Raw genomic sequence first — 27,349 nt, forward strand, 5'->3', positions numbered from 1 at the left:
TCCCACTCCTGGGCATATATCACCAGACAAAACTATAATTCAAAAAGATACATGCACCCCTATGTTCATAGCAGCACTATTCACAATAGCCAAGACATGGAAGCAACCTAACTGTCCACTGACAGAGGAATGGATAAAGATATGGTACATATATACAATGGAATACTATTCAGCCATAAAAAAGAATGAAGAATGCCATTTGCAGCAACATGGATGGACCTAGAGATTATCATACTAAATGAAATAACTCAGAGAAAGACAAGTATCATATGATATCACTTATATGTGGAATCTAAGATATGACACAAATGAACCTTTCTGTGAAACAGAAACAGAATCACGGGTTGGGGGAGAGATGGAGTGGGAGGTTGGGGTTAGCAGATGTAAGCTATTATATAAACAACAAGATCCTACTGTATAGCACAGGAAACTATATTCAATATCCTATGTTAAACCTTAATGGAAAAGAATATTTTAAAAAAACAATGTATATATAACTGAATAACTTTGCTGTACAGCAGAAATTAACACAGTATTGTAAATCAACTATACTTCAATAAAACAAATTTTTAAAAAGGGCCAAAGACCTTAACAGACACCTCACTAAAGAAGATATACAGGTGGCAAATGAACACACGTAAAGATACTCAACATCACGTCATATCATCAGAGAATTATAAATTACAACAACAATAAAACACTGTTAAATGCCTATTAAAGTGGCCAAAGTTCAGGACTTCCCTGGTAGTCCAGTGGGTAAGACTCCATGCTCACAATGCAGGGGGCCCAGGTTTGATCCCCAGTTGGGGAACTAGATCCTGCACGCATGCTGCAACTAAGACCCGGCGCAGCCTAAATAAATAAATAATAAATAAATGAATATAAAATCATTTTTTTAAAAAAAGTGGGGCTTCCCTGGTGGCGCAGTGGTTGAGAATCTGCCTGCTAATGCAGGGGACAGGGGTTTGAGCCCTGATCTGGGAAGATCCCACATGCCGCAGAGCAACTAGGCAACTAGGCCCACAACTACTGAGCCTGTGCGTCTGGAGCCTGTGCTCCGCAACAAGAGAGGCCGTAATAGTGAGAGGCCCACGCACCGCAATGAAGAGTGGCCCCCGCTTGCCACAACTAGAGAAAGCCCTCGCACAGAAACGAAGACCCAACACAGCCAAAAATAAATAAGTAAATAAAAAGCCAAGCATTTGAAGCCCTTTAAAAAAAAAAAAAAAAGTGGCCAAAGCTCACAACACCGACAACACCAAATGCTGACGAGGATGTGGAGCAACAGGAACTCTCACTCACTGCTGGTGGGAATGCAAATGTTACCGCTACTCTGGAAGACAGTCTGGCAGTTTCTCACAAAACTACACATATTCTTGCTGTACACACTGGCAATTGTGTTCCTTAGCATTTACCCAAATGATTAACTTATATCCACACAAAACACTGCACAGAGAAGTTTATAGCAGCTTAATTCATAATTGTCAAAACTTGGCAACAACCAAGATGTCCTTCAATTGCTGAATGGGTAAATAAATGGTAGTACATCCAGACAATGGAATATTATTCAGTGATAAAAAGAAATGAGCTATCAAGCCATGAAAACACATGGAGGAACTTTAAATGCGTATTACTAAGTGAAAGAAACCAATCTGAAAAGGCTACATACTGACTGATTCCAACTGTATGATGTTCTAGAAAAGGCAAAACTAGGGGGACAGTAAAAAAAAAAAAAAAATCAGTGGTATCCAGGTGCTCAAGGAAAGTGGGGGAGTAGATGGAGCACAGGGGATTTTGTGGGCAGTGAAACTATTCTGTAAGATATGATAATGGTGGATACACGTCATTATGTATTTGTCAAAATGCACAGAATGCATGACACCAAAAGCAAATCCTAATGTAAACTATGGACTTTACTTAAAGTATCAATATTGGCTCATCAACTGTAACAGGTATACCACATTAATGCAAGATGTCAGTAACAGGGGAAACTGTAAAGAGGGAGAAAAGGAGTATATGGGAACTCTGTACTTTTCACTTAAATTTTCCGTAAGCCCAAAACTGCTGTAAAAAATTAAGTCTGTTCATTAAAAGTAAAACAAAACACATATAAACAGAACAGTATGATTAATATGCTATCTTATAATAACCTGTACTTATACTTGTGTAAATATGTACAAATACATTCTGCAATGCCATTCAAGAAAGTAATGACAATGGAACTCATGGAAATTAGGGGGAGAATTTAAATACACATCCGGATATTTAGTGAGTTCTCTAGCATCATGCTAATCTGACCAGAAAAATAAGATACACACTATAGTACCCTGAAGAATGCTATATGAAATAACCAGAGACAAAATAATAAGCTGTTTAATTTTTTTTTCTGGGGATGCTGTTCAAAACACCATCTATATGAAGGTCCATAAAATTTATTCAGACCTAATACTAGAGAACCAAGGAAATGGTATTCATAATCAATGCAAGACACTTAATTAACTTGATTTACTTTTTGGCTGCTGGTATTGATTATTCTTACTATGTTTTCCTGAGTTTTACTCATTTATACCTTTCTATTTCATTTTCTAGGTCCTTATAAACTTCCTCAAATGCACAGAAAAATAAAATTGGGAATAAACAAACAACTCACCTGGGATTTGTTCATTTTCTACAGCTTTTGGGTAAAGGCAGAGAACTATGAAGGCAGAACTGAAATAGAGGAAAAAGAAAGGTATTGTTATTAAAGATCTGACCTGCCTCAGAACTTCTAGAATGACTTGTTTGGAAATCCTTACACATCACCTGAGAAAATACCACCTCCTGAGCTAGTCCTTTTGCCTGTTCAGAAGGGGCAAAAAGGATCATGCTGGCAGCACTCACTTTCAATCAAACATTATGAAATATCTGAAAAGGTAAGACAAAGACAACCCACTATCAACTGACAAAACAGTCAAAAGAAACCATGATTGATTAAATTATTGGACAGGGAATTTAAAACTATGATTCATATATTAAAGCTTTAAAGGAAAAGATTTACAAAATGAATGAACAGAGAATTTTGAGATGGAAACTTCAAGAAAAAAATGGAAATGCTAAGAAAAGCACAGTAACAGAGTCGAAAGAATACCTTCAATAGGTATTACAACAGAGTTGAGGAAATTTTCAGTACATCTGAAGATAGAGGTCAAAAGAAATTACCCAAACTGAGACACAAAGAGAAAGCAAAGGGGGAAAAAAAGGACAGAGAATCCAAGGGCTGTAGTACAATATCAAATGGCCTAACAAAAATGTATTGGGATCCCAGGGACTTTCCTGGTGGTCCAGTAGTAAAGAATCTTTCTCCCAATGCAGGAACGCAGGTTCGATTCCTGGTTGGGGAGCTAAGATCCCACATGCTGCGGGGCAATTAAGCCCTTGCACCACAACTACTGAGCTCACGAGCCTCAACTAGAGAGCCCGCGTGCCGCAAACAACACAGCACACGCACCACAACTAGAGAGAGAAAAACCTGCATGCCACAGCTAGAGAGAAGCCCATGTGCTGCAACGAAGTGCCCGCGTGCTGCAACGAAAGATCCCGCGTGCTGCAACTAAGACCTGACATAGCCAAAAATAAATAAAATAAATAAATAAATAATCTTTAAAAAAATGTATTGGAATCCCAAAAGAAGAGAAAATGGGACAGAAGAAGTATTGACGACATAATGACCAAGGATTTTCCAAAAATACTGAATGATATCAAACCACAGATCCAAGAAACTCAGATAATTTATCCAAAAAGGATAAATATCAAAAAACAAAATAAAATGGACACACCTGGACATACCATATTCAAACCAATGGAAACCAAAGTTAGAGAGAAATTCTTAAAAGCAGCCAGAAAAAAAACCTGACACGTTACATACAGACACACCTCATTTTATTGCTCATCACAGATTGCCTTTTTTTTTTTTTTTAAACAAATTGAAGGTTTGTGGTAACTTTGCATTGTCAGATGATGGTCAGCATTTTTTAGTAATAAAGTACTTTTAAATTAAGGTATGCACATTGTTTTTTAGACATAATGATATTGCACACTTAATAGACTGCAGTAAAGGTAAACATGACCTTTATATGCCCTGAGAAACCAAAATATTCATGTGACTTGCTTTACTGCAGTGATCTGGAACTGAATTAAAGAATCACAGAGAATTTCTCATCAGAAACTATACAAGCTGGAAGACAATGTAGTGACATCTTTAAAGTGCTTTAAAAAAGAAAAAGAAAAAAAAAAAGAAAAAACTACCAATCCAGTATTCTATACCCAGCAAATACATCTTTCAAAAAATAAAAGTGAAAATAAAAACCTTTTCAAACAAACAAAAACAGAAAATTCATTCCCAGTAGACCTGTACTACAAGAAATATTTAAAGAAGTTCTTCAGGTAGAAGGAATATGATAACAGACAGAAATGTGGATCTACACAAAGAAATAAAGATCTCTGGGAATGGTTAAAATGAAGAGAAATATAAAAGACATTTTTTCTTACTTTTAATCAATCTAAAAGATACTTGACTGTCTAAAGCAAAAAGAGTAGACAAGTTTTGTGAACTTACAGCATATGTAAAATATATAACGATAATAGCACATAGATGAGATGATGAAATTGTTGATGGCAGTATATTGTTTTAAGGATCTTACATTACACACAAACAACAGACTATATTTAAAGGTTCACTGTGATTCACTCAAGAAGTTTATTTAAACCTTAGGGCAACCACAAAAAAATTTAAAGAGGTATAAACAATAACCAAATAGTGGAGAAAAATATGGATTCATGAAAAACTACCACTAAATCCAAAAGCAGTCAGAAAAAGAGGAAAATAGGAACAAAGACCAGATGGGCCAAGTAGAAGAAAACTAGTAAGATGGTAGATTTTAACCCAACCATGTCAATAATTCATTGTACAAACACACCAATTAAATGACAAAGGTTGCCAAACTGGATAAAAAAGACCAAACTACGTGCTGTCTAAAAAGCAATGTGTTTGGGACTTCCCTGGTGGCACAGCAGTTAAGAATCTGGCTGCCTATGCAGGGGACACGGGTTCGATCCCCGGTCCGGGAAGATCCCACATGGCCCGGAGCAACTAAGCCCATGTGCCACAACTACTGAGCCTGTGCTCTAGAGTCCGCACACCACAACTATTGAGCCCACATGCCACAACTACTGAAGCCCGCATGCCTAGAGCCCATGCCCTGAAGCAAGAGAAGCCACCGCAATGAGAAGCCCACACACTGCAATGAAGAGTAGCCCCTTCTTGCTGCAACTAGAGAAAGCCCGCACACAGCAATGAAGACCCAACACAGCTAAAAATAAATAAAGTAAAAGCAATGTGTTTTAAATATAAAAACATAGTGACGAAACAAAATTTTAAGACAGAACAAGAAATTTAAATGTAAAATTCTGTCCTTTGGGCCTCCTCCCTCTCTGTTTAGTGTGCAACATCCAGCCGCATTACACATTAACCAGACCTTCTCAAAGATGGGAATGCCTACTCAACCATAAAGATCTTTTTTCTTTCTTCTGATGCTAGCAACGTAACTTCTTAAAAGGTTAACATTCTTTCTCAACTCTGTAAGGGGGTCATGATGACTTGCTGCTCGCTTTGTAAGTGCTTACCTGGACTACTGTATATTGGTGAACTTTATGTCAGTAGGTCATTTTGATGTATGATCCTTTGTCTCAAAAAATGTATATGACTGTGCCTTCAACTTCTAACAGGCAGGACAGTACTCAGAGCTTCTTAGAGTCTGTCTCCTGGGTTACAATCCTCAGGCTGGCTCAAATAAAATTCTCTTCCTTCTTGATTGTTAATTGAATTTTCAATAATAGCTAGATCAAAAATAAAAGGATAAAAAATGATATTCCTTGGGACTTCCCTGGCAGTCCAGGGGTTAAGACTCCACGCTTCCAATGCAGGGGGCACAGGTTTGATCCCTGGTTGGGGAACCAAGATCCTGCATGCTGCAAGGCACAGCCAAAATAATAGGAAATAAAAAATAAAAAATGATATTCCTTGCACACACTAATCAAAAGAAAGCTGGACTGATTAATATCAAGCTAAGTAGACTTAATAAGAAATATTACCAGGGCTAAAGTGTGATATTACATGTCACTGTGCTAAATGACACATGATAAATGTATCAAATCACCAGAACATATAACAATCCTAAATGTATATGCACAAAAGAACTTCAAAATACAAGAAGCAAAAGTTGATAAAAGTGAAAGAATAAATAGATAAATCACAATTATAACTTGAGACTTCAATATTCTTTTCTCAGTAGGTGACAAGAGAGGTAGATAAAAAAACAGTAAGGATACAGAAGAACTCAACCACACTATCAACCACCCTGACCCATTTAGTATTGACAGAAAACTCTACCACCAACACAGCACAATAGTCATTAAAGTACATAAAAAACATTCCCAGGGACTTCCCTGGTGGTCCAGTGGTTAAGACTCCACACTCCCAATGCAGGGAGCCCAGATTCAATTCCTGGTCAGGGAACTAGACCCTGCATGGCACAAGAAAGAGCCCACATGCCGCAACTAAAAAGATCCTGCATGCAGCAACGAAGACCCGGCACAGCCAAATAAATAAATAAATATTTTTAAAAAATCCCCAAGGTAGATCATATCCTTAGCCATGAAACAAATCTCAAGTTTTAAAGAACTGAAATACATAACAAAGTATATTCTTTGACCAAAACAGAATTAAACTAGAAATCAATAATAGAAAGAGATGTAGAAAATCCCCTAATGTTTGGAAATTAAATAACAAATTTCTAAATAACCAATGGGTAAAAAAGGAAGTCACAAGGGAAGTTTTTAAAAAACAAGCAAACACAGAATTGAATGGAAATGAAAACAAAACATACCAGAATTTGAGGAATGCAGCTAAAGCAGTATTTAGAGGACAGTATTTAGAGGACGTTTATAGCATTAAAACCAATGTCAAGGGACTTCCCTGATGGCGCAGTGGTTAGGAATCCTCCTGTCAATGCAGGGGACACACGGGTTCAAGCCCTGGTCCAGGAAGATCCCACATGCTGCAGAGCAACTGGGCCTGTGTGCCACAATCGCTGAGCCTGCGCTCTAGAGCCCACGAGCCACGACTGCTGAGCCCATGTGCCACAGCTGCTGAGGCCCGCACGCCTGGAGCCAGTCTCCGCAACAAGGGGGGCCACTGCAATGAGAGGCCTGTGCACGTCAGAGTAGCCCCTGCTCGCGTCAACTGGAGAAAACCCGCACGCAGCAACGAAGACCCAATGCAGCCAAAAAAAAAAAAAAAAAACCAATGTCAGAATAATTGAGACGTTACTACAGATGCTACAGACATTAAAAAGTTATTCTTTCACAAAAAGATTGATAAACATTAGCTATGTTAATTAAGGAGAAAAAGGAGCAATCCCAAATACACAAAATAAGAAAAGTGGGAAATATCAACAAACTCAAGAGAAAAAAGATGAAATAATGGAAAAAAAATTCCATCTTCAATAGCAATAAATTACTACATAAGAATAAAGTTAATAAAAATGCGAATATTTTACGAAAAAACTTATAAATGCTGGCAAGAAGGAAAAATGAAAGAGGAACAAATGGGAAGGCCTACAGTAAGATCCAACATCATAAAGGTGTCCATTCTCCCTAATTAAATGTAATCATTAACTGGATCATAATAAAAGTACCAACAGGGCTTCCCTGGTGGCGCAGTGGTTGACAGTCCGCCTGCCGATGCAGGGGACACGGGTTCGTGCCCCGGTCCGGGAAGATCCCACATGCCGCGGAGCAGCTGGGCCCGTGAGCCATGGCCGCTGAGCCTGCGCGTCCGGAGCCTGTGCTCCGCAACGGGAGAGGCCACAACAGTGAGAGGCCCGCGTACCTCAAAAAAAAAAAAAAAAAAGTACCAACAGGGCTTCCCTGGTGGTGCAGTGGTTGAGAATCTGCCTGCTAATGCAGGGAACACGGGTTTGAACCCCGGTCTGGGAGGATCCCACATGCCACGGAGGAACTGGGCCCGTGAGCCACAACTACTGAGCCTGCGCGTCTGGAGCCTGTGCTCCGCAACAAGAGAGGCCGCGAAGGTGAGAGGCCCGTGCACCGCGATAAAGAGTGGCCCCCGCTTGCCACAACTAGAGAAAGCCCTTGCACAGAAACGAAGACGCAACACAGCAAAAATAAATTAATTAATAAACTCCTACCTCCAACATCTTAAAAATAAAAGTCCCAACAAATTTCTTTAAAATATAACTTATTCTAAAGTACCAGTGGGAATCATTAGTAAAACTTGTATAATCTCAAAGTAGTGAAGGCTTTTGGGTGTCATAAAAAGGAAGAGCAGTAAATTCAACCATAAAGAAATTCAAAACGCCTCCATGGCAAAAACCACCAATGAGCAAAATTAAAAGGCAAATGAAAAAATATTTCCCATTCATATGACAAAATACCAGCTGGCTGTGTGACCTTGGGTAAATCACTTCACCAGAGCCTTCACTTTTCCTTCTGTTGAAACTGAGGAACTAAGCGAAGACACAGGGTAGGTGTGAGGATTGGGTGAACACTTCAGCTGAAAAGGCTCTTGCAAAGAGGTCACAGGTCTTACTCATTCAGCGATTTGCGCATCAGGAAACTTGGGAAACCCTTCAAGCCTCCCCCCAACCCCGCGAGGCCCTGGGCAGCCGCACGCGGCATCCGGGCGCTGCCAGGTGCGCCCGGCCCCGCCCCCAGCCTCGCCCTGCGCCCGCCCGCCGGGTTTCAGGACCTGCTGCCGCGCGGCCGAAGACCTTCGCGGCGGGTCGGAGGCGCTTTGCCTGACAAAGGGAGGAAGGCTGGCCCTCGCCACCGCCCTCCCCTTCGGCCGTTCCCGCCCCCGCACGTCCGGCCAGGCGGGCCCAGCCGGTCCCGCGCCGAGGAGAGGGCCGGGCCGCCCCAGACACCACCCCGAGGGTCGCCGCCGCCTGCGAGTCTCCGAAGTTTGGGCTTCCACCCCACGCGGGCACGAGCCCATCCCTCATCTCCTTCCCCTCGGCCCCCAGACCCCGCGGAGCTGCCTGGCAGGCCCCCTCATACCTGGAGGGGCACAGCCTCCGCTCGTGGCTCAGTGCCAGGCCGGGTCACGGCGCGGGACGGCTAAAACGCGTGGAGACCGGAGCCCTGTCACCCACTCGCGGCGGGAGGTGGGGGAAGGGCGGCCACCGGCGCGCTCGCAGCATTGCACATGCGCAGATGCAGGGGCTGCTTGCCGTCCCAGGGTCCTCCGAGGGGTGGTCCATCGAACTTCGGGACTACATTTCCCATAAGCCTGCAGGGCCTCACCGTAGGGACTCTCAGGAAAGTCTTCACCTTGTTTAGCCGGTCGGATGAGCGCTGACCAAGATAATCCCTTGGCCTGGACTTCACTTCCACCAGAGCGGTTTATGAGTTATAACCACTACCTACCCCAAAATACAAATCCTGGCTTTTAAAGATTACACAGGTAATCTATGGTAACAGCATTTAAATTAGAAAATATGTATAAAATAAATATTACCCATAATCTCACTTTTCAAAGATAACTATAACATTAAGTTCACACCTTTCTGATATTTTTAAATAATAAAATCGGCCATAAAGATACCATGTGCTGCAAATTTTTTTTTTTTTAAGTTTTAGGTTTACAGTAAAATATGAGGAGATGCAGATGTTCGTCTATGAGGAACATAGAGTTCCACTATACCACCTGCACCCCCACATGCATGGCCTCCTCCACTATCAACCTCCAGTACCACAGTGGTACATTTGCTACGATCGAACGTACACTGACAAATCACCCGAAGTCCATAGTTTACACTAGGGTTCACTCTGGGTGTTGAACATTCTATGGGTTTTGGCAAATATATACCTCTTTGGCAAATATATGATGACATGTATCCACCACCATAGTATCATACAGAATTGTTTCACTGCCCACAAAATTCCCTGTGCTCCGTCTATTCATCCTTCCCTCCTTCTCCCTGAGTCCCTGAAAGTCACTGACCTTTTTACTGTACTCCTAGGATTGTTACCAAGTCCAAGCTGCACCGCAGGTCAATAAATCAAGAGACGTTCTTGGGGCAAGAAATAGCGACTTAACCCAGAAAGCCAGCAGACCGAGAAGAAGATGAATGTGTGTCCCAAAGAACCATCTTGCCTGAGTTAGAACTCAAACTTCTTTTACACTAAAAAAAGGGAGGGAGTAGGGTCAAACACTTCCTGGTTCCCCTCAGCCTCTGGAGGGGATATGTTAATTTCTTCTTCCTGCAGTCATTCACAGGTGGGCCTGGTCAAGATGTTTCCTGTGAGCTGAAGAAAGGTATTTTAGCTTAATACACATTACCTGGGAGGCAGAGGTTCCCAGAGATGGTCTATTATGTATAATTTAAGCTTATAGGCAACATCCCTTTAGTGATTAACTGGTAATAGAATACGAAATTTCTTCCCTATTACACTTTCGCCTTTTCCAGAATGTAACATAGTTGGAATCATTCAGTATGTAGCCTTTTCAGATTGGTTTCTTTCACTTAGTAATATGCACTTAAAGTTCCTCCATGTCTTTTCATGGCTTGATGGCTCATTTCTTTTTAGCACTGAATAATATTCCATTGTATGCATGTACCACCACTTATTTATCCATTCAGCAATTGAAGGACATCTTCGTTGCTTCCAAGTTTTGACAATTATGAATAAAGCTGCTATAAGCATCCCTGTGCAGTGTTTTGTGTGGAAATAAAGTAAGTTTCTCATTTGTATAAATATCAAGGAACACAACTGTCAGATTTTATGATGAGAATATATTTAGTTTTGTAGAAACTGCCAGACTGTCTTCCAAAATGGCTGTACCATTTTGCATTCCCACCAGCAATGAATGAGAGTTCCTGTTGCTCCACACCCCTGTCAGCATTTGGTGTTGTCAGTGTTGTGGATTTTGGCCATTCTAATAGGTGTGTAGTGGTAGCAACTAGTTTTTAATTAAAACAACATATAGTCTCAAAAAACTACTGTTACTGAACCAAACTTGGGTCTGTATGCAAACAGTGAAGCCAGTCTATTGATACCAGGCTGTGGTGAAGGAAAGTGCAGGGTTTACTGCAAGGCCAAGCAAGGAGTAGAGGCGAATAATGCTTAAAACACTGGAATTCCCCAATGGCTTTTAGGGAAAGATTTTTAAAGACAGGGTGAGGGAGAGGATTGTGGGGTGTGGAGTAATCAGCTCATGGACATCCTTATGATTGATTGGTGGCGAGGTAATCAGGAGTCAACATCATCAACCTTCTGGTTTCAACCAGTTTGGGGTCTATGTGCTTGTGGTCAACATGTAGTTAACTTCTTCCACCTGGCAGAGGTTTCAGGATTTGCGAAATAGCTCAAGGATATGGTTCAAAATGTTATCTATAGCCCTTGCGAAGGAACTAAAGGTCCTTGAGTTTGTTTAGTGGCCGAACAATTATTATTTTGCCTTGCTTGACTGTTTCTCTTTGTTTTTGTATTTTCTCACTTCTCTGATTAAATTTGCTCTTTGGAACTTGGGGAAGGCCTACAAGGCTAAAGTTTTCTACAAACAAGAGGCAGGCAGAGGACATTGGTGGGGGCAGTTCTCTCCTGGGAAGACCCTATCATAGGGTTCTGCTGAGATATATTACTTGTACATCAATGTTCATAGCAGCACTATTCACTACAGCAAAAAGATGGAAACAACCTTAGTGCCCATCAACAGAAGAATGGATAAATAAAATGTGGTATACACATATAATGGAATATTATTCAGTCAAAAAAAGAATGAAGTTCTGGTACATGCTACCACATGGATGAACCTTGAAAATACAAATGAAATAAGCCACATACAAAAGGACAAATATTGTATGATTCTGCTTACATAAAGTATCTAGAATAGGCAAATTCATAGACAGAAAGTAGAGATTGCTGGGGACAAGAGTGGGGGAAGGCATGGGAGTTACTGTTTAATGGGTAGGGAGTTTCTATTTGGGATGATGAAAAAGTTCTGAAAAGAGATGATGGTGATGGATAAACAACACTGTGAATGTGCTTAACACCACTGAATTGTATACTTTAAAATGGTAAATTTCATATTATATATATTTTACCAGAATTTAAAAAAATAATAAGCTGGGTTGAAGTGACTGTTGCATAACTCTGTAAATTAATAAAACTCAAAGTCTCAGCAAGGTATTTCTGTTATTTATTGTTTGTACCCTTTTGATTATTTTTTGTTTGATGGAATAATTCCATACTTCATCAGAAAGAAAAACAGAATACTCAGGATATTTTTTTAAAAGAGAGACTAATAACTATTAGATATAAAAATGTATTACAAAGCTAAAACATGAAAACTTTTTAGTACTGGCTCCAGAAAAAAAAAAAAGACTCAAGTGTATATACTAATTTTTTCACAGCACTTGTGAAAGATTGGAATTTTCCATGATTGTTCTTGGGCAACTAATTAACAATTTGGAGGAAAAAAATGTTAAACTCCTAAGACTGCATATTAGGACAATTAAGTATAAGCCGGATTCACGATTTAAATTTTAAAGTGAAAGTATCAAAGTAGTTGTAAAGAAATGATAAGGGAATGTTTTTTATATTCTTTGGGTGAGAAGCTATGACACCAAAGGCAGAAATCATCAAGGAAGTAACTGACAAATTCAACTATAGAGACAAATTTTGAAAAAAATGCTGTAAACGAAGTGAAAGACAAATAAGCTGGGCAAATATACACGGTACGTGAATGAAGAAAAAGGGTAGTCTTAATTTATGAACTCCTCTTATATGTTAATTTAACCCCATTAAGAAAAATAAGCTCAGTATATGAAGAACCAATTAAAGATGAAATACACAGAATTTATCAAAAATGTTTTCTCTCTACTCAAAATCAAAGAAAAGCTATATGATAACATATGTAATATCATTTTGACCTATAAGTTTGGCCAGTGTTTAAAAGGGTAATGAGACCCAGGACTGGAACAACTTGGAAAAATTTTTTATACAATTCTGGTGGGACGATAGTACATAAAATCTTTCTGAAGTCCTCATTGTATCAAAAGTTAAAAATTTTAAATTATCATAGATTTTAATCTTGTACATGATGTATATACATGAATGTTCTCACATTACAGCTTATATCTGCAAAACACTGGAAACAGTCTAAAACTCTTTCAATAGATGTAATTAAGTTGATATGTAAATGGAATTTGGGGAGACATTGAAAATGATAATGTATACTAACTCCATGGGGGAGGTGTCTAATGAGTTGAGAAATGAAAAAATGTAGATCACACAAGAGTATGTAGAGTGTGATCCTATTTTTGTAAAAATTATGCATAAAGACTAAATACTGAAATGTACAAAAAGAAGAAATATACACTCTTCCCCCAATAAACTGACACAAAATAAACTCCCTACTGCCTTATGCATAACAGCATAGAGTACTGTGTGCATGGACTGTTTCTGAAGACCGTGCAAAGTTCAAAACCACATTATTTTCTATTAATTTCCTCTTAGGAATAAAGGAAAAGTATAGAGGATGTTTTTTAAAAAAACATATTGCATATTTTAATTTAAATGTTGCTTTAAATTTTTTTGAACTTCCACTGAGGTTTCACTCTCTTCTCAATCAACTACCCAGCATGTCCTAGTGGTTGTTTGATCTTCCGAGCATGTTGTAATATCCACTTCCGTTCCAACAAGCACTGGCACCAACAGTAAGTACATGCTTGTATGGCACTGTTATTGGATGTAAAGAGATTTTAACTGTTATAATAGTGACTGTTTAAAGTGGAGCAAATATCCCAAACCTCATAAATAACAGTGTGGTTAGCTCATAGATATTGACAAAAAATTTTATTTTTGTTTACGTGCTCAGATGACATTCCCATGGGTCATAGACCCTAGATCATATGATTTTATCAAAGAACTTGTATACTCTGTTATATTAAAATCCATTGGTCTTTCTTGTACTTTGAATGGATCATTTATCCAGGCATGATTTTGTAACATCATGCCCTGGTCTTTGAAAAACACTGGCTTACTGAGTCATAAAGATCTTTGAAATGTTGATACATTTTATTACAAATAGTATCAAATGACCATAATAATATCACCACTGGTCTCATCAGAAAAGCTTTAATAAGTATTGGGAAGCAGAATCAGGTTTTTGCCAAAATTCAAATTTTTACTTGAAAGCTCCTTTTATCATTGGGCAAGAAATATAGTCACTTGTTTTCCTGGAAATGACAGCTCACTTCATTCATTTTTGAGAAAATGTCTGCCAAACACCCAGCCTTTGTTTGACTGTCAGCCATTCAAGTAAAAATGTTTCATGAGAAAAGCAGCTAGTTCAGCTCACGACTCAACCGCACAAGTGGTTTTCCTGGAGACAACGTCTTGCTTCTGTGTGTGCAGCAGAAGTACCTTGTATGTACTTCCCGTTTCATCAGACAGAATATTAAAAAGACATGCGCTCAAAGGTTGAGACAATACAATTAATCGTTTTTACTGCTCCATTAAGGTCATTCTTAAGTGAAACTGGCACTTCTTTCCTGCAATTGCGTGAGAGCGCAGAAAGCAGTGACTGCCAGGGAATTCCCTGATGGTCCAGTGGTTAGCACTCCATGCTTCCACTGCAGGGGGACATGGGTTCCATCCCTGGTTGGGGAGCTAAGATCTTGCAGGCCGCAGCGCTGCCAAAAGAAAAAAAATAGGTAGTGACTTCCAGTGCCGCTTGGTGCCACTGTCTGGAATCCTGCTGTGGCACCAGCAAGCTCCCCCACCAACTGCTTTTGCACCGTCAGTGCAAATGTCAACTCAACGAAATAGGAAAATAATGCCGAAGTGTTGTTATTAAAAGAGCCTTGACCTCCTGGATCCCATGCAAGGGTCTTGGAGAACCCAGGGGCCTGTGGATCACACTGTAAAGCACAGTCACTGTGCGCCATTATCACACCTAAAATATTTTAGAAGTTTCCTTAATAGTATTCAAATGTCCAGTTATTGTTCGTATTTCCAAATTGTTTCCATGAACATTTCTTCAAATTTTAAAAACTCAAGATCCAAATGAATCCACATCCCACGATTAATGTCTTTTAATACATAGGTCCCCCCCTCCATATCTTTTTTTGTTTTTTCTTTGCCATTTATAGGCTGAAAACACTGGATTGTCTATTCTGAAGAACTTCCACACAGTCTGGATTCTCCTGATCAGCTTAAATTTTAATTATCAATTTTCTGTTACTTCATCTAGACTCAGAACCTGAGAAGGTCAAGGTTTAAGAAGAATTTTTGGCCAAATACTAACAGCAATTCCTTACTCCTTGCCAGGTTTTAGAACAATTCTTTTTCTGAGTGAGAGGTTCAGGCTTTTTCCCCAAGCATCATTATTTTCTACTCCTTTATTCAGCATTCCTGCCATCAACGTTTGTCAAGCACCTGCTGGTGGCAGGCACTGTGCTTGGGCACAGCTGTGAGCGACCCATAGCTCTCTCCCCTTATGAGCTTACATTCTACTTAGGGAGACAGGCAATAAACGATAAGTAAAACATAGAGCATGTCAGATGGAGTTCACTGCTAAGAGGGTCGTATCAGGAGTGTCGGGGTGTGTGTGCATTTTTTAGTAGAATGGCTAGAGAAGACTTTACTCAGCAGGTAAGGTTTGAGCCAAGACTCCATAATCACGTATTAGGCTCCATAATCCCTATAATCATGATTCCAAGACTCCACAATCAGACACCTACCAGTGGATGTTCCTTTCCTTGTATTATTTCCAGTGTCTGACAATACCACTCCATCTGGTCACCAATTTCTCCCAGCCAGTCGACCGGCCTCCCTCTTTTATATACCTGAGATGATGGAAAGGAATGATATCTAATCACAGCCTTTCCCTCCTCATTTGGGGCTCTGAGAAGTGGCCTCTATTTTTTTTTTTTCATGGCAAAATTACACGGACTTCCCTGGTGGTCTAGTGGTTAAGACTCTGTGCTCCCAACACAGGGGGCCCGGGTTCGATCCCTGGTCAGGGAACTAGATCCCACGTGATGCAACTAAGAGCCCGCATGCTACAACTAAAGGGCCCACATGCCGCAACTAAAAAAAAAAAAAAAAAAGACCCCATGTGCCACAACAAAGATCCCGTGTGCTGCAACTAAAACCTGGCGTGAAATAAAAAATATTTAAAAAACAAAACAAAATTACAAAGTAGGGAGCCTGCAAAAATTCTCCTTATTTGGAGCAAAGTGAATATCTCATGCTATCTTTCCTTTGTTTTTAACATAAATTAACTCTGGAGAACGGAACCAACCTGAACCTCAAAAAATTTAGTTATCTTAACTGAGTGTTTGACAAGGCCATCTTTCACCTCAGTGAATGAAGCGATCTTACATGGTTAATGGCTTAGAAGTCTTCATCAAGGATCCTCCGGGCATATAAGGACTGTCTGTCTCATTTACTGAGGGCTTTCCAGCACTGTGCTTGGTATAGATGAGGAATGAATGAATGACTGAGGCAAGTAGTAACGACGCTTGAAACCCAGCTACTATCAGTATCATGCAGTTCTATAGTCCTGTCCACCTGAGCGTACCAAGTGCTGCCTACGCATCCTGCATCTTGCTGGAGTGGGTAGCTTCCAGCACCATCCACCTTTTCAGGGCTGCCCACCTCAGGGGAACGGTGGTGGCCCCGCATAACACCAAGGTAGGTAGCTGCTCCTTCAGTTCTTCTTTCCTGCTAGCCGGGTCTTGGGACTGCAAAGAACTCCAGCTAGTTCCCTGCTATATCTCCTCCTTGTGGAGAGACACCTAAAGAATATCCTATTTATCCCACCTTGGGGAAAAAAAAATCATAGTCATTTGGAATCAGGTTTATTACTGGGTGCATTGTTTTTTATAGAGAATTTAGAGATAATTTCATATAAGTCAGAAAGATGTGGGTTTGAGTATTATTGGACAAAGTATTATTAAAAAATAAAGCAACTGCATCAAAACTTCCCCTATTTTATAAGTAGATCCATAAATAGAATAGATCAGGAGGCTATTGGTCCAAATACCTGTTTACAAACGGAAAAACAAAAGCCTGGAGAAGCCAACAAGTTTTAATTCTGAAAAAAATAATCTGTCTATGGCTTCAAAATGGCTTCAAAATATTAATATGACTGTTTTAGGGGGTCCCACAGACCATGCTCAGGTTCAGTTTTTCCTTAGAAGGACTCAGAACTCAGCAAGCTGCTGCACTCATGGTTACAGTTTGCTGCAGTGAAAGGACACAGATTAAAATCAGCAATGGAAAAATGCACGAAGGCCAAGGTCCTCGAGATACCAGGCACAAGATTCCATCTGTCCTCCCTCAGTGGTGTCATGCATACAGCGCTTGATTCTCCCAGCAATGGTATGTGACATCACACATGGAGTATTGCTAACCAGAAGCTCAGGCAAGCCTTGGTGTCCAGGGTCTTTATTGCAGATTGGTGCTGTGGGCATGTCTGACTGCCCACACAGCTGACCTTAGTCTCCAGCCCCTCCCCAGGTCGAACTGATACCATGTGGACCGAGGGCCCCAGCGTAAAGCATCTGGCTGGTTCAAGGTCTCCAGGCAAAGAAAAACACTCTTATCAGACAGGATATTCTACCAGCTTAGAGGTTAGAAGTTACCTCCCAAGGGCTGGGCAACAGTCAAGCCTTCCTTTGGAAGGTACAAGGTTTAGACGACCCACACTTGCTAAGTTAACCCTTTACTGCATAAGGCCCTACACTGCTTTTTTTATGCCATGGGAAATTGGTTTTGTATTTTGTTTTTCCAGGAAAGCAATCCTGAAGAACACTGAGGTGTTCTTCATACACAAGCTATCATTTCTTTGTGTCCAGCCGTGGGTCACATTTTGCTAAATAGCTTGAAGGAAGTTTATTTCTGTATCAGAAGTAGTTGATATTTCAGTGGGATTTAGAGGTCATTATGGAAAAGGAGTGGCCTCAATTACCACTTGACTTTGCAGGTCTTCTTATCAGGAGGTGCAGTCTATTTCCCTGCCTCTTGAATTGAGGCTGGCTTTGTGACTTGCTTGGCTACAAAGCTATGAAAATCATGATATATTGGCCCTCACAGATTCCTGCTTTCTCTTAGAATGCTGTTGGAACACGAGAAACCACGTGGAAGAGAGCAAGTTGTCCTTCTGAGTCCCTTCTAGACCAGCCTACAGCCAGCTGACGCCCAGATATATGAGAAATTCCAGTTGAGATCAGCAGAGCTGCCTACCCAACCCCCCAAATTAACCAAAAATGCACAAGTGAGACCAGCCACGACCAGAAGAATCACCCAGCTGACCTATAGACTCATGAACAAGAATAAATGTTTACTGGACTTCGCTGGTTTTCCGGGGGTTAAGACTCCATGCTTCCAGGTTTGATCCCTGGTTGGGGGAATTCCGCATGCGGCCAAAGAAAAAAACAAAACAAGACAAACAAAAAAAAGAATAAATGACATGAATAATATCAATGTTTTCTTAGGTCAGTCTCCCAAGGCAATAGAAATAAAAACAAAAATAAACAAATGGGACCTAATCAAACTTACAAGCTTTTGCAAAACAAAGGAAACCTTAAACAAAACAAAAAGACAACCTACAGAATGGGAGAAAATATTTGCAAAGGAAAAGACAGACATGACAAGGGACTACTTTCTTTTTTTCTTTTTTTAAATTATTATAATTCTTTTTAATTTTTTTTTATACAGCAGGTTCTTATTAGTTATCTATTTTATACATATTAGTGTATATATGTCAATCCCAGTCTCCCAGTTCATCCCACCACCACCACCCCGCCCCTTCTTTCCCCCCTTGGTGTCCATACGTTTGTTCGCTACATCTGTGTCTCTATTTCTGCCTTGGAAACTGGTTCATCTATACCATTTTTCTAGATTCCACATATATGCGTTAATATACGATATCTGTTTTTCTCTTTCTGACTTACTTCACTCTGTATGACAGTCTCTAGGCCCATCCACATCTCTACAAATGACCCAATTTCGTTCCTTTTTACGGCTGAGTAATATTCCATTGTATACATGTACCACATCTTCTTTATCTGTGGGATTACTTTCCAAAATATACAAACAGCTCATGCAGCTCTATATCAAAAAAACAAACAACCCAATCAGAGAATGGGCAGATCTAAATAGACATTTCTCCAAAGAAGACATACAGATGGCCAAAAAGCACATGAAAAGATGCTCAACATCACTAATTATCAGGGAAATGCAAATTAAAACTACAATGAGGTATCACCTAACACCAGTCAGCATGGCCATCATTAAAAAATCTACAAACAATAAATGCTGGAGAGGATGTAGAGAAAAGGGAACCCTCCTACACTGTTGGTGGGAATGTAAATTGGTGCAGCCACTGTGGAAAACAGTATGGACATTCCTCAGAAAACTAAAAATAGAGTTGCCATATGATCCAGCAATCCCACTCCTGGGCATATATCCAGACAAAACTATAATTCAAAAAGATGCACACACCACTATGTTCATAGCAGCGCTATTCACAATAGCCAAGACATGGAAACAACCTAAATGTCCATTGACAGATGGATGGATAAAGAAGATGTGGGGGACTCTCCCTGGTGGCTCAGTGGTGAAGAATCCGCCTGCCATTGCAGGGGACACGGGTTCGAGCCCTGGTCCGGGAAGATCCCACACACCGTAGAGCAACTAAGCCCGTGCACCACAACTACTGAGCCTGTGGTCTAGAGCTCGCTTGCCACAACTAGTGAAGCCCACACACCTAGAGCCCGTGCTCCATAACAAGAGAAGCCACTGCAGTGAGAATCCTGTGCACCTCAACAAAGAGTAGCCCCGCTCGCCGCAACTAGAGAAGGCCACACACGGCAACGAAGACCCAACACAGCCAAAAATACAAATAAAAATAAAAATAAAAATAAAAATAAAAAAATCTAAAGAAAAAAAAGATGTGGTACATATTTAGAATGGAATACTACTCAGCCATAAAAAAGAATGAAATAATTCTATTTGCAGTAACATGGATGGACCCACCTAGAGACTATTATACTAACTGAAGTAAGTCAGAAAGAGAAAGACAAATACCATATGATGTCACTTATATGTGGAATCTAAAATATGACACAAATGAACCTATCTATGAAACAGAATCACAAACATAGAGAACAGACTGGTGGTTGCCAAGGGAAAAGGGGGTTGGGGGAAGGATGGAGTGGGAGGTTGGGGTTAGCAGATGTGAACTTTTATATATAGAATGGATAAATAACAAGGTCCTACTGCATAGCACAGAGAACTATATTCAATATCCTGTGATAAACCATAATGGAAATGAATGTTTTAAAAATGGAGGGCTTCCCTGGTGGTACAGTGGTTAAGAATCCACCTGCCAATGCAGGGGACACAGGTTCGAGCCCTGGTTCGGGAAGATCCCACATGCCATGGCGCAACTAAGCCCGTGTGCCACAACTACTGAGCCCGTGAGCCACAACTACTGAGCCCACGTGCCTAGAGCCCATGCTCCGCAACAAGACAAGCCACCGACCGCAATGAGAAGCCTGCGCACCACAACAAAGAGTAGCCCCCGCTCACCGCAACTAGAGAAAGCCCACACCCAGCAACGAAGACCCAATGCAGCCAAAAGAGTTTAAAAATAGAATGTATATATATGTATAACTGAATCACTTTGCTGTATAGCAGTAATTAATGCAACATTGTAAATCAACTATACTTCAATTTTTAAAAAAAGAGATCAAATAAAAGAATAAGTGTTTATTGTTTTATGCCATGGAGTTTTAGGTGCTTGTTAAACTACAGCAATAGCTAACTGATACAGTGGGGTAGTAAATGGAGGAACAAAAGTACTTTTTGAAATAAAAGTGTATTAACACAAATCAGAGAACTGTCAACCAAACATTTCTGGTTCTAAGGAACGTGGCAATGAAGCCTCAGCAATACTTGTTGTTTAGTTAAAAAAAAAAAAAACACATATATATGGAATTTAAGAAAAAAAAAATGTCGTGAAAAACCTAGGGGTGAAACAGGAATAAAGACACAGACTTACTAGAGAATGGACTTGAGGATTTGGGGAGGGGGAAGGGTAAACGCTGACAAAGCGAGAGAGAGGCATGGACATATATACACTACCAAACGTAAGGTAGATAGCTAGTGGGAAGCAGCCGCATAGCACAGGGAGATCAGCTCGGTGCTTTGTGACCGCCTGGAGGGGTGGGATAGGGAGGGTGGAAGGGAGGGAGACGCAAGTGGGAAGAGATATGGGAACATATGTATATATATAACTGATTCATTTTGTTGTGAAGCTGAAACTAACATACCATTGTAAAGCAATTATACTCCAATAAAGATGTTAAAATGAAAAAAAAAAAGGGGGTCTTTCATCATTTTACTTGTCTACTAGATCTTTAAAAATTTTTTATTAAAAAAATTGTTTTAAGTGTAAGAACACTTAAAATGAGATCTACCCACTTAACAGATTTTTAAGTGCACTGTGTACTTATATACAAGCACAGTGCTGTACAGTAGAGTTCTAGAATTTATTCATTTCACATAACAGAAATTTTATACCTGTGATTAGCAATCTACTGGATCAACACATTAATTCAAAAAATGCCGTTTTCTTCTAATACTTTTATGATTTCATTTATTTACATTTAAATATTTTATCTCTTTGGTATTTACCTTGGATATGGATCCAATTTTATTTTTCTCCCTGATAACATGTGTTAATAAGTCCATTTTTACTACACGGACTTAAGGTGCCACTTTCATCATACAGAAAATATTTGTGTGTATTTGGTTATATTTCTGAACTTTCTATTCTGTTCCATTAGTCTTTCTGTCTATTCATGCAACAATACCACACTTTTCATTATTGTGTCTTTTGGTATGTTTAGTTATCTACTAGGATCCAATCCCCCCTCATTAATCCCCTTTTTTATTTATATTTCTATTAATAGACCTAATTTTTTCAGAAAAGTTTTATATTTACCAAATACTGAGCAGATAGCAGAGTTCCAAATATGCTCCCACAAGAGTGCACAGTTTCCATCTACTTTTTTTTTTTTTGGCTGCATTGGGTCTTCATTGCTGCGCGGGCTTTCTCTAGTTGTGGCAAGCAGGAGCTACTCCTTGTTGCGTTGTGTGGGCTTCTCATTGCGGTGGCTTCTCTTGTTGTGGAGCATTGGCTCTAGGTGCATGGGCTCAGTAGTTGTGGCTCACAGGCTCAGCAGTTGTGGCGCACGGGCTTAGTTGCTCCACAGCATGTGGGATCTTCCTGGACCAGGGATTGAATCCGTGTCCCCCAAATTGGCAGGCAGATTCTTAACCACTTCACCACCAGGGAAGTCCCTATTTTTTTTTTAAGATTTTTTTGATATGGACCATTTTTAAAGTCTTTATTGAATTTGTTACAATATTGCTTCTGTTATGTTGTGGTTTTTTGGCCATGAGGCATGTGGGATCTTAGCTCCCTGACCAGGGATCAAACCCACACCCCCTGCACTGGAAGGCGAAGTCTTAACCACTGCACTTCCAGGGAAGTCTCTCCATCTATTATTAATTAACATCTTATATTAATTAGTATGGTTCATTTGTTATAATTAATGAGCCAACATTAGTATATTATTAACTAAGGTCCGTAGTTTTCTCAGATTTCCTTAATTTTACTGAATGTCCTTTTTCTGTTCCCGATTCCATCCAGGATGCTACATTACATTTAATCTTCATGTCCCCTTAGGCTCTGCTACAGACTGAATGCTTGTGTCCCCATAAAATTCATATGTTGAAACCTAATCCCCAATGTGATGGTATTTGGAGGTAGGGCCTTTGGGAGGTGATCAGGTCAGGAGGCCAGATCCCTCATGAATGTGATTAGTGTTATAAAACGGACCCCAGAAATCTCTCTTGCCCCTTCCACCATGTGAGGACTTAGCAAGAAGACAGCTGTCTAGGAACCAGGAAGCAGTTCTTATCAGACACCAGATCTGCCGAAGCCTTGATCTTGGACGTCCTGGCTTCCAGAACTGTGAGAAATAAATATTATTTAAGCCAATAAATATTGTTCATGGGTTGCTGAAGTCCATTCAGCAGCCTGAATGGACTAAGGTGGGCTCTCCTTGGCTGTGGTTTTTTCAGACTTCCCTTGTTTTCGATGACTTTGACAGTTTTGAGGAGTACAAGTCAGGCATTTTGTAGGATGCTCCTCTATTGGTACATGTCTGGTGTTTCTGTCATGGTTAGACTGAGGTTATGGGCTTTGGGGAGGAAGACATCAGAGGTAAAAAGGACCATTTTTATCATACCATATCAAGGGTATTATATTAGTTTCCTAGGGCTGTTGTAATGAAGCCTCACAAACCAAGTGACTTAAAACAACATAAATTTGTTTTTTCACAGTTCTGGAGGCTAGAAGTCTGAAATCAAGGCGTTGGCAAGGACATGCAGCATCTGAAACCCATAGTGGGGAATCCTTCCTTGCTTCTTCCCAGCTTCCTTGACTCACTTGAGCTGCAGCACCTCAACTGCTGCCTGCATGGTCACGTGACGTTTCTCTCCTCACGTGTCTGTGTCTCTTCGCCTCTTCTTATACGGACACCAGTCACATTGGACTAATGGCCAGCCCTACTCTAGCAGGACCCTGTCTTAACTAATTACATCTGCAAAGACCCAATTTTCAAATAAAGTCCATTCTGAGGTCCTGAGAAGGACATGAATTTTGGGAGGATGCTATTCAACTCGGTACAGGTACATACCATCAATGTGGTTTTTGACTGTTGATGTTGACTTTGATCATCTGGCTGAAGTAGCATTTGCCAGGTCTCTCCACTATAATGTGACCCTTTTTCTTTCCCCCTTTCCGTACTGTACTTTGGAAGGAAGTCACCTGGAAAAGCCCACATTTAGGGAGTGGGAAGTTATGCTTCCTCCCTTGAGGGTGGTGTAGCTGCATAATTTATTTGGAATTCTTCTGAATGGGAGACTTGTCTCTTTTCCCCATTTACTACTTTATTCAATCAATCCAGTTACACGTAAAGCTGTATCAGAAGTGTTAACTCGTACCCCTGTGGGAAACAACTTAACTGATTAGAGTACAGTGCTTATGAGCCATTCCTTTTGCCTTTAGTCTAATAAACTCCATTCATTTAGGTCAGCACCTGTTTCCCCCACCCTCTTCAGTGAGGTCATTTCATACATTTAGAAAGATAGAGTTAGACTGTCTTGTCACAGTCTGCATTCTTTCCTGGGATCCGCCAATCTCCTAAATTATTTTTTTAGAAATTTGCCTGGGGACTTCTCTGGTGGTCCAGTGGGTAAGACTCTGTGTTCCCAATGCAGGGGGCCCAGGTTTGATCCCTGGTGGGGGAACTAGATCCCACATGCATGCCACAACTAAGAGTTAGCATGCCGCAACTAACAAGTCTGCATGCCGCAACTAAAGATCCCGCATGCCACAACGAAGATCCTGCCTGCTGCAACTAAGACCTGGCACAGCCAAAATAAATAAATATTTAAAGAAAGAAAGAAAGAAATTTGCCTGCACTAAGGTTCACTTTTGGTGTTGTAAAGTTCTATACGTTGTGAAAAATGCATAATGTCGTGTATCCACCATTACAGTATCATACAGAATAGCCTTACCACCCTAAAAATCCCTTGTACTTCATTTATTCATCACCAGCCCCCTGGTCTCAAATCCCTGGCAACCACTGGTCTTTTTACTGCCTCCCTAGTTTTGTCTTTTCAGAATGTGACATGGTTGGAATCAGGGTGTAGTTTTTTCAGAATGACTTCTTTCACTTAGCAATGTATATTTAAGGTTCCTCCATGTCTTTTTGTGACTTGACAGCTTATTTCTACTTTTAGCTGACAAATATTCCATTGTATGAATGGACTGCCGTTGCTTTACCCATTCACCTTTGGATGGACATTTTGGTTGTTTGGTTGTTGACATTTTAGTTTTTGGAGATTATGAAAGCTGCTATAAATATTTGTGCGCAGGCTTTTGTATGGACAGAAGCTTTCCACTCAATTGGGTAAGTACCTAGAAAGATGATTGCTGGATCACATGGTAGGATTATGTTTAGCTTTGTAAGAAACTGCCGAACTGTCTTCCAACGTGACTGTACCATTTTGTATTCTCACCAGCAATGAATGAGAGTTCTTGTTGCTCTGTGTCTTCATCAGTACTCGATGTCAGTTTTTAAAATTTTAGTCAACCTAATAGATGTGTAGTGTCATCTTGTTTTGTTTTAATTTGCAATTCTGTGATGACATATGATATTGAGCACCTTTTCATATGCTTATTTGCTATCAGTATATCTTCTTTGGAGAAATGCCTGTTCAGACCTTTTGCCCGTTTTTATTTTTATTTATTTATTTATTTTTTTGCGGTATGTGGGCCTCTCACCGTTGTGGCCTCTCCTGTTGTGGTGCTCCGGACCCGCAGGCTCAGCGGCCATGGCTCACGGGCCTAGCCGCTCTGCGGCATGTGGGATCTTCCCAGACCGGGGCACGAACCCGTGTCCCCTGCATCGGCAGGCGGATTCTCAACCACTGTGCCACCAGGGAAGCCCAGACCTTTTGCCCGTTTTTAAATCAGGTTGTTTGTTTTCTTATTGTTGAGGTTTTTTTTTTAAATAGATCTTTATTGGAGTATAATTGCTTCACAAAACCGTGTTAGTTTCTGTTGCACAACAAAGCGAATCAGTCATATGCATATACATGTCCTCATAACCCCTCTCTCTTGAGCCTCCCTCCCATCCTCCCTATCCCACCCCTCTTGGTCACCGCAAAGCACTGAGCCGATCTCCCTGTGCTATGCTGCTGCTTCTCACCAGCCAACTATTTTACATTCGGTAGTGTATGTGTGTCGATGCTACTCTCACTTCGCCCCAGCTTCGCCCTCCCACCCCATGTCATCAAGTCCATTCTCTATGTCTACCTCTTTATTCCTGCCCTGCAACTAGGTTCATCAGCACGATTTTTTTTTCTTTTTTTTTAGATTCCATATATATGCGTTAGCATACGGTATTTGTTTTTCTCTTTCTGACTTACTTCATTCGGTATGACAGACTCTAGGTCCATTCACCGCACTACAAATAACTCAATTTCATTTCTTTTTAAGGCTGAGTAATATTCCATTGCATATATGTGCCACATCTTATTTATCCATTCATCTGTCGATGGACATTTAGGTTGGTTCCATGTCCTGGCTAATGTAAATAGTGCTGCAATGAACATTGTGGTGCATGTCTCTTTTTAAATTATGGTTTTCTCGGGGTATATGCCCAGTAGTGGGATTGCTGGGTCATATTGTAGTTCTAGTTTTAGTTTTTTAAGGAACCTCCATACTGTTTTCCATAGTGGTTGTATCAATTTACATTCCTACCAACAGTGTAGGAGGGTTCCCTTTTCACCACACCCTTTCCAGCATTTATTGTTTCTAGCTTTTTTGATAATGGCCATTATGACCAGTGTGAGGTTATACCTCATTGTAGTTTTGATTTGTATTTCTCTAATAATTAGTGATCTTGAGCATCTTTTCATGTGCCTCTTGGCCAACTGTATGTCTTCTTTGGTGAAATGTCTATTTAGGTCTTCTGCCCATTTTTTAACTGGATTGTTTGTTTTTATGATATTGAGCTCCATGAGCTGTTTGTATACTTTGGAGATTAATCCTTTGTTGTTTCATTTGCAAATATTTTCTCCCATTCTGAGGGTTGTCTTTTTGTCTTGTTTATAGTTACCTTTGCTGTGCAAAAGTGTAATTAAGTCCCATTTCTTTATTTTTGTTTTTATTTCTGTTACTGTAGGAGGTGGGTCAAAAAAATCTTGCTGTGGTTTATGTCAAAGAGTGTTTTTCCCTAAAAGTTTTATAGTGTCTGGTCATACATTTAGGTCTTTAATCCACTTGGAGTTTATTTTTGTGTATGGTGTTAGGGAGTGTTCTAATTTCATTCTTTTACATGTAGCTGTCCAGTTTTCCCAGCACCACTTATTGAAGAGGTTGTCTTTTCTCCATTGTATGTTCTTGCCTCCTTTGTCATAAATTAGGTGCCCATATGTGCATGGGTTTATCTCTGGGCATTTTATCCTGTTCCACTGTTCTATATTTCTGTTTTTGTGCCAGTACCATACTCTCTTGATTACTGTAGCTTTGTGGTATAGTTTGAAGTCAGGGAGCCTGATTCCTCCAACTCCATTTTTTGTTCTCAAGATTGCTTTGGCTATTCGGGTCTTTGTGTTTCCATATGAATTGTAA

At 40.3% G+C, this 27,349-nt stretch overlaps 1 protein-coding gene across 7 annotated transcripts in view; it reads right to left on the minus strand.

Annotated features, from left to right (window-relative positions):
* ZFP1 (ZFP1 zinc finger protein) overlaps positions 1 to 27,349 on the minus strand; it is a 66,555-nt gene that overhangs the window by 28,519 nt on the left and 10,687 nt on the right. For 2 of the 7 annotated variants that reach the window (XR_012328284.1, XM_033843926.2), the window contains exons 1-2: positions 9,115 to 9,663; positions 2,651 to 2,709 (exon numbers count right to left, since the gene is read on the minus strand). Coding sequence is in view for 6 of the 7 variants with exons in the window: in XM_033843926.2 (XP_033699817.2) it covers positions 2,651 to 2,665 (15 nt within the window). In the remaining variant the exon portion in view is untranslated. Of the gene's footprint in view, positions 1 to 2,650; positions 2,710 to 9,114; positions 9,664 to 27,349 lie in introns of those variants that run through there. The other 5 variants (XM_073796805.1, XM_073796804.1, XM_033843921.2 and 2 more) reach the window with 4 other exon arrangements.

The sequence above is a fragment of the Tursiops truncatus genome, chromosome 19 (assembly GCF_011762595.2).
Source record: "Tursiops truncatus isolate mTurTru1 chromosome 19, mTurTru1.mat.Y, whole genome shotgun sequence".
Classification (NCBI taxonomy): Eukaryota; Metazoa; Chordata; class Mammalia; order Artiodactyla; family Delphinidae; genus Tursiops; species Tursiops truncatus.